The sequence below is a fragment of the Rhipicephalus sanguineus genome, chromosome 5, assembly GCF_013339695.2.
Source record: "Rhipicephalus sanguineus isolate Rsan-2018 chromosome 5, BIME_Rsan_1.4, whole genome shotgun sequence".
Taxonomy (NCBI): domain Eukaryota; kingdom Metazoa; phylum Arthropoda; class Arachnida; order Ixodida; family Ixodidae; genus Rhipicephalus; species Rhipicephalus sanguineus.
Window position 1 is genome coordinate 98,560,110 of NC_051180.1, and position 8,276 is coordinate 98,568,385.

Here is an 8,276-nt window from a genome sequence, read left to right on the forward strand (position 1 = left end):
GCTGAAACAGCGGTTAACTGTGCTTGCTAGATATAGGCAGTATTTACGATTTCCGAGCGAGTGCGTTTGCATCTACGCATGCAAGGAGGGAAGGGCCAACGCCGAAAACGGTGTTCTCCTAACTCTAATGGGAGTTTAGCTGTGAGCTTTAGACGGTGAATTTATGCCCGCAGTAATGTTAACCATACATGTGTGCTGCGTATTGCTACAGAAGTATTGACATTTGGACAAGTTGGAATTAGTAATGCATTTTTGAAATTGGCAGCGCGTGGTGCAAGAGCACGTGGTACATGGTCATGGTTTGAATATTGAGTGTTCTTTCTAATAAAGTTAGTTGTGAGAAGGCGCTTTGCGGTGTGTTGTATATCTTCTCGTATTCCTACACTTAGATACTAGGTACACACGAGCGGTGAATTACCTACGTGTCAGGGTGAATCAATCTGTCCGGTTGTATAGTTTCGAATCGCACCTAGCATTGTTCATTTAATTTTAGTTAATTTTCCTGGCAGTTAATGAACCCTTGTCTGCTATAGACTTATGTTCATATATCATACATCTCAGATATATTCCTTACCTCTCTTTTTTATGTTGTTTTATTTTAGAATTTATGGACAACCGCACTTTGTGGTAAATCTAGGATGCCCCGCAAGGAACTTAATGTCGCTAGGCGCTAGCGCCATAAAAAAGGTTCATGATGTACAGTCCTACAGGAGCAGGGATATTAATCCTGCGACTGCGCTCCTCCGTATTAAAACAACCGAATAGGAAGAGGAGAGGTTCAGTAGAGGAAAAGACGGTATTTATGCAAACCTAGTTGCGAGCACATCTCGTCAAATACACAGGCCATTTAAGAATGGTCGGAAAACCCCGGTGCGCACGACTGCCTATGGCATAGAGTTTCCTAAAATGACCTAGAGGGAACTCTGGCGCTGCGATCGTTCAGCCACCATGGGAATGATGGATAGTACACGGATTTGCCTAGTCTTCGTGCTTGCGGGCTTCGAACGCACTTGTGGCTTTGTTTATTGCTATGTTTTGGTTCTCTTTCGGATAAAAGAATGGATCGTTGTGAACTTCGTGACCAGATTTGAATCGGTGAGCCTAAAGAAGTTAAAGTGGTGAAGTGAAACTGCTGATTTTTGCTTAACTTCGTTTTGCGACAAAGCGGATGCAGCCGACGCGGAGCCAAACGGAGCCGAAAGAACGAAGTTTAGACAAATCCGTGTACTACCCATGATTCCCATGCTGGCTGAAGCGCGATGCATTGCAGCTCCCATAGACACTAGCGCCAGAGTTCCCTCTAGTAAGTATTGTATACTCGGCGACAGCTTTCCTTGACAGCACTGTGGAAGCTACAGAGCCGAAGCGCCTGCATGCGCGCGCCAGGAAATAGTACCTATTTTATTTTCTGATTCTAATAGTTACTTGGCCCGAATAAATAAAACGTTCTTCATTATAAAGATAGAACAAGTATGGGAAGCTGTACATGGAAAAGAAGTTATCGTGCGCCTTAATTTGTTTTTCCTTTTTTATTTCTTGAACGGCACCACGTTTTCCGGACGCCTGCTGCGCCTGCTGCTTGCTCTTGCAGTAAACATGGCGTCCTCGGTGCCGGCGCTACCGTGTGCGGCTGCGAACTCTCCTTTTAGTTCTCCGAGGAGGTTATACTCTAAGTGTGACAAGAAGTGGGTCTCCAAGCAAACGAAGCAGGTTATCTGCAACGTCTACGCTGGAGTAAGGCGCCGTCAGCCGGAGCTATCGACGAATTCTGTGTGCCGAACTGTCGCCGAACTCACCGGAGTGAGTATGCGAACGGTAACACGAATCAAGGCTGAAGCTCTGCGGGCCCCACTTTCCTCTCCAAAGCGTAAGAACTGGATTTCTCGGTCTCGGGCGAAGCTGGGAAGCGCATGACCGCCAAGACGAGGCTGCTGCGCTACGACACGTTTGCGTTGGCAGCATTGCGGCGCAAAGTGCACAGCTATTTCATGCGCAATGAACTGCCTACTGCCGAGAAGCTACGCAACGACGTGATCAGCGACACTGACATGGACATGCCGACGATCAGCACTCGCACGATGCAACGAATGCTGAACGACTTGGGGTTCCTCTTCCGAAAGAGAAAAAGGAATTCCGCATTGCTCGAACGAGACGACATCGTTGCTTGGCGTCGAAAGTACCTCCGTACAATCCGAGAAATGCGGAGGCAGCAGCGGTAAGTTGTTGCGTTCTTTTAATTTCTGCAAACATTCGTTGCGCGTGCTTGTTGGTAAAAGTGTAGTCGCGAATGGTGAGCATGCGTGTGTACCTAATGGTGAGCGAAAACGAGAGGTATGCTTTGCATCAGTGATCGCCAAACGTGTGCTGTTGACGCGAGTGATCGAAAGCCTTACACAATCCTAACTTCAGTCGCAGCGAAATTCTCCAGTGAAATAAGGTAGCTGTTCATGCTTGTGCTTGTACGGTGGGTAATAGTATCAGCCAAGGATGCGATGATCTGTGCCGAAGATGTCACTGATCGTTTCGCTATTGCTGAATTTCCCGTCGCATTGTTTGGGACGATTTACTGCGTTTCCGCGTAGGAGCAAGGAATCTGAATGGCTTGAAGGAAATAATAGCTAATTTTATTCAGCGAATATGCTGTGCACAAGATTGGGGATGTGGTTGCATTAGCTTTTATGAGCAGCCTGAAACACGTTTTGTAAACAATCGCTTGAGTCTTTCTCAGGGGACGTTTTGTCAGCTCATCTTTGTTATATGTATTCACATGTGTTTTGTCAGTGGATTCTTGGCGCTGTAACAGAGGCATAACTGAATCAAGGCCGCTGGTTTATTAATGGGCTGTTGCCAGTTAAAGTACGCTCTTAACTATACGACTGATTTCTTTTCTTTTACAGGACCATATACTACCTTGATGAGACCTGGGTAAACGCTGGCCACACTAAGGAGACCGTATGGACAGACACCAAAGTGATGTCCCGGCAAGACGCATTTCGTCAAGGCCTCTCAACAGGTCTCCGTGCACCGAGCGGTAAAGGAGGACGCCTAATTGTTTTGCATGCTGGCAGTGCGGAAGGCTTTGTTGATGGAGCCGCCCTAGTTTTTCGTGCCAAGAAGGGCGCTGGTGATTACCACGCAGAAATGGATGCTGCGCGTTTTCCAAAATGGTTTGTTGAACAGTTGCTACCAAACATCAAGCCACGCAGTGTGATTGTGATGGATAATGCGTCCTATCACAGTGCTCAAGTTGAAAAGGTGCCAAGTTCATCATCAAGAAAAGCCGACATCCAGTGCTGGTTGAAATCGAAAAGTATCCCTTTTTCGGATGACTATCTGAAGAGCGAACTGCTGCAGCTCGTTAAGCAGAATAAGCACATGTTCCTTGCTTACCAGATTGACACACTTGCCAGCGCTGCCGGTCATGAGATTGTGCGCTTGCCTCCTTACCACTGTGAGCTCAATCCAATAGAGCTCGTGTGGAGCCAGGTCAAAGGCTATGTTGCTTCAAAGAACACTGACTTCAAGATCGATTCAGTCGAGCAGCTGTTGCTGGAAGGAATTGCAGGTGTGACCCCGCAGAACTGGTTCCGAGACTGCAATCACGTGATAAAGCTTGAGGATGAGACATGGGAGCGGGATGGCATTATAGACAGCCAAACAGAAAGTCTTATAATTTCTTTGGGCACAGATTCGAGTACTTCTGATGAGTCAAGCAGCTCTGACATGAGCGGAATCGATGAACTGCCATGAGCATCTCCATGTGTGCTTTTTCAAAGCTTCAGCCAAAAGGTTGCACGCGTGCCTAACCAGAAACTGTGATATTGCTTGTGAGGTCCATTTGTCACTGCTATTTAGTTACTTTTTATTTCTTATTGACTTCATTTTAATTTAATCTGCTGATCTCTCTATGTTTCGTTGCACTTCGTGTATGTTCTGGTTACATTGCCGTGGTGTGATGATAATTGTTGGGATATTGTGTGCCAAAACAACGATGTGGTTATGCGACATGCCGTGCTAGAGGGTTGCACAAGTTTTGACCATCCGGTGTTGTTTAACATGCACCGAAACATAAGTACACGGACGTCTGGCATTTCTGATCCATCGAAATGCGACAGGCTCAAACCTGTGCGTTTTGTGTCAGCGGCCGTGTGCTGTGCACTGTACTGTCACAGCGGCTCTGATGTGATCATGTATCACAGCCATGAACTTTTACATTATACGCTGCATCAGCGAAAACCACATTTCTTAGTTGAGGATTGAAGTGTTCAAAATTGTGTTCATTTTTCTGTGTGATGTCATGCCAGTAGTGCTTGATGCCTTGTTTCATTGCTGTCTCAATGGGACCTGATAGTGTGATACTGCTTCTTGTCATTGTTTTGTTTTTTCATTTACTCATTTCCTAATGTATTCTACAATCTCATTCTTCATTATCAATGTGTTCCTGCTCTTACCTATTTTGATTTGTTTTATTATAAATGGTTCTTATGGCAAGCAATGCCAGCAACGAGTTATGGCTATCATGTTCAGTGCCACAACTGCAAAAATGATATGTTAACAGAGTTCCAGCAACGAGTTATGGTTATCATGTTCTGGTCACAAGTGCCAAATGTTATGTCGACATGGAGTGCAAGCAAAAGGTTATGGCTATCACGTTCTGTGCCACAAGTTGTGGGAACCACGCCCACCGGCTATCGCGAGATAGCGCCACGTGCTGCGCAGACGCGGTGCGCGTGGCCCATCTGCGCGGCTTAAAAGGGGCAGCCTGCGCGCCGCCCAGGGGAGACGTGCCTGGGACGCCAGGAAGGACGGATGCTGCCACCCGCGCTGGCCGATTGCTGCTGCCGCCGATCATGGTCGTCGTCTCGTGTGCCTGGACCGACCCCGCCGTATGCAGCGCCGAGTTAAATAAATTGTTGTTGTTGTTTGTTGCGAGTTGAAACCTCCGTCTTCCTTGCTTTGACTGCGGACGGGACGCAGCAAGCCCAGTACCCACAAAGTGCAAAATGTTATGTTGATAATAATTCATGTTGTTTTAACGTCCTGAAACCACGATATGAATATGAGAGACGTCGCAGTGCAGGGCTCCGGAAATTTTCAACACCTGGGGTTCTTTAACGTGCCCCTAAATCTAAATACACGGGCCTCGAGAATTTTCCCGTATGGCTGTGACACAATAAAAGATATGAACTGTTTTTATGAATACTTTTTTTTCTACCAATAACAATTATTATTATAGACAATACCTGTTACATACTGCATGCACAGGGATAGAAAAAAACAACGGCGGCCATCACACTACATGAACGTGCTTGACGAGCGAAGCTCGATAAAAAAAATCTGTTTCAGTTTCTATTCAATTAAGCGTAAGCTCTCTTAAAATATTCCAGTTCAGTGGTATCATGGTACTTGCGTATTTTTGCTGTGTGCGTGTGCGTGGAAACGGTCGTCATCTTGCATAGTTTGCATAGCTATTATATTTTCACGGGGTCATGACGTTGACGAAGGCAGCAGACGGCCGGTAAACGGAAAGTCAGATTACAGCAATGCACACAGGCGCTGATAGGGGCGAGTACAGCATCGGCCGCGGAAAAGCTGCTCATCGTTGGGGCGCGCCGTCTTTTGTACATCACGCATCGAACTTTCCAGCTTATCACTGGTGGCCGCTCAAGCTCTGAAATAAGCTTGACTGTTCGCGTCTTGCGCGCAATCTTAACAACGATCTCCAACAATTGTGAGGCTTCTCGAACACTGAGGCGCAGTCTGCGCCGATCACTGCTGACAGTCTTTGTGTGCGTAAACCGAATACAGCAAAACTGAAACAAGACAGGCCCGTGGCAGGATCGTGCCGAAACCGGCCTTCCATTTCGCCTGTACCAGGGCTCGATACTGTAAACGTTAACATTCGATCACGTGTGGCGCGTACCGGTATATACTGGGCTGCCACACTTTTTGTTGACTGAACACGCAATCTAAACGTCACTGTCATAAAGGCTGAATAATGCTGGGAAAACGTTCTGAACAGCGGAAAATTTTATATGTACCAGTATATATACAGCACAGTAACTTGCTGCATGTATGCACTCTCATCATAGTTTGACGTTCCCATTTTGCATGCACACATTTTGCTAAACACACTAGTGCTGCGAGCAAGCGAAAACCGAAACTGGAACTGAAATTGGCTGCAAGCTGCCGGACTACTTGCGTAGTAACACAAATGTGCGGAGGCCCCGCCTCCGTAGCCTTCGCTCCAATGTCAAGAAAAGCTGTCGCCGAGTATAGGAAACTCTATGGCCTATGGAGCCGAGTCTAACAGGAACTGCAACGATTTGTTAAAGTGAAAGGCCTGCGTGCAGGTTCTGGTTAGATTGCTGATTTTGCCGCTACACCTTAAATATTATTTGGTCTAAACTTGAGATGAACAACTAAGGAGAATGTACTTAAAGCACGCTTCACATGCTTTAAACCATCATCTCTCATCTTAAGATAATATACCTAATGTTCTTGTGGAGGCTACCAAAATATCGATGTCACGACACGGAGAGACACGTTGGCTTCGGGCTTGTATGCAGAAAGCCTGGGGCAGGGGGCGCTGCTGAGCCTTTGTGAATGAGGACCCTTGATGTTGGAAAGTAGCGGCGCTCCTTTATCCACGCCGCGTCACCCTCGCCGCGCCGTCAACCTCCTCTTTCTTCACCCTCTCTTTCGAGAGCCGGCGCATCCGCAACGCTGAATGGCTGCGACGCGCGATACCTTCCAGTTAGGTGACCCCGACGTCACGAGAAGCGAGCGCAAGCAAACTTCGCGCGTTTTCAGTTGCTCACGCACGCCATGAACCCTAAAGGCGACAACCCTTCAGGCGTGTGTGTACGGGTGAGTGCAGGTGTATGCGTGTTTGTATGCGTGCATATGTGCGCCTGCGTTTATATGTGCGTGCGCGCACGTGTTAACGTGTGAGTGCATGAGCGTGCGTTTGTGTATGTCTTCGCGCGTGTTTGTGCGTGTACGCGCGTATGTGTGTGTATGTGTGCGCCTGCGCGTGCGTGCGTGTATGTGCGTGCGTGCCTGCATCGCGTGTGTGTGTATGTGCGTGTGTGCATGTATCGCATGTGCATGCGCGTGTACATGCATATCCGTGCGTGTCTGTATCACTTGTGCATGCGCGTGCGTGTCTGTATCGCTGTGTATGTGCGTGTGTGTCTGTATCGCGTGTGTTTGTATGTGCCTGCGTGTCCGTATCGCGTGTGTATTTATGTGCGTGCGTGTATCGCGTGTATATGCGCGTGTGTATGTATGTATGTGCGTGCGTGTCTGTATCGCGTCCGCATGTATGCGCGTGCGCCTCTGTATCGCTTCTGTATGCGAGTGTATATGTATGTATCTGCGTGCGTGTCTTTATCGCGTGTGTATCTATGTGCGTGTGTGTATGTATGTGCGTGTTTTCATCACGTGTGTATGAGCGTGTGTGTCTGCCTGCGTGCCTGTGTCGTGTGCGTGCGGGCGTGTCTGACAGCGGCATTGACACAAAAAGGCTTCGGACCCACTCATTTGGCCCAATTCAATTTAAGTAAAGCACCACATCACTTCTTGGCTGCCTTTTTTCAGATCATCAAGACCACAATTATGAAAAAATTCTCGCCTATATTTCATGCTGGTTACATTATATGCGCTTAATACACCTCCGCGTTGCGGACAGCCGAGGCGGCGACGGAGAGGTAACCGCTCAGCCGCCAGTTGGTATACTAATTTTTTTTCGAAGCGCTTATTTGTATTTATCGAAGCGTCTTAAAAAATATATTTGTCACTATGTTCTATCGGAAGCCCACTTTCGTCACTACTGTTTTTGAAAGGACAGATTCGCATTTAATGCTTCAAGAGGCGCCGAATAAACAAGCGTGCGCAGTGATTCTAATACGGCTGCAGCGAGCCAGTGGAGGGTTCATCGTGCCGTGCGCAGCGCGCCGGCCAGGGGAGGGGAGAAATCCGAGGATACTGGAGGAGGACAGCGCGCGCGCAGAGGAGAGTGTCGCTACTTTCTAGATCAAGGGGTTTTATTTGTGAAAAGTGCCCCCTTTTAGATGCGAAGCAGCTTATGGCGGAGTTCAAATCGGTATGCGGCGTGACCACCCTTACTGCGCATGCGCATCCTCCTCCCCTTCCACTCCTACACTCCCCGGTCTCGCGCGCCTCATTCTCTCCTTGGCAACGCCTCGATGACCGCCCTCCTACGCTGACCCCCTCTCACGTGCCTCATTCTCTCCTGCGCAATGCCGCGATGA

At 48.0% G+C, this 8,276-nt stretch overlaps 1 protein-coding gene across 1 annotated transcript; it reads left to right on the top strand.

Moving 5' to 3' along the window:
* The first annotated feature begins 1,882 nt into the window (after positions 1 to 1,882).
* On the top strand, positions 1,883 to 4,362 carry LOC119394874 (uncharacterized). Its single transcript, XM_037662175.2, has 2 exons — positions 1,883 to 2,215; positions 2,898 to 4,362. Exons 1-2 carry the CDS (start codon positions 1,911 to 1,913, stop codon positions 3,748 to 3,750), a joined length of 1,158 nt encoding a protein of 385 aa, XP_037518103.1. The 5' UTR covers positions 1,883 to 1,910; the 3' UTR covers positions 3,751 to 4,362.
* Positions 4,363 to 8,276: the final 3,914 nt, after the last annotated feature.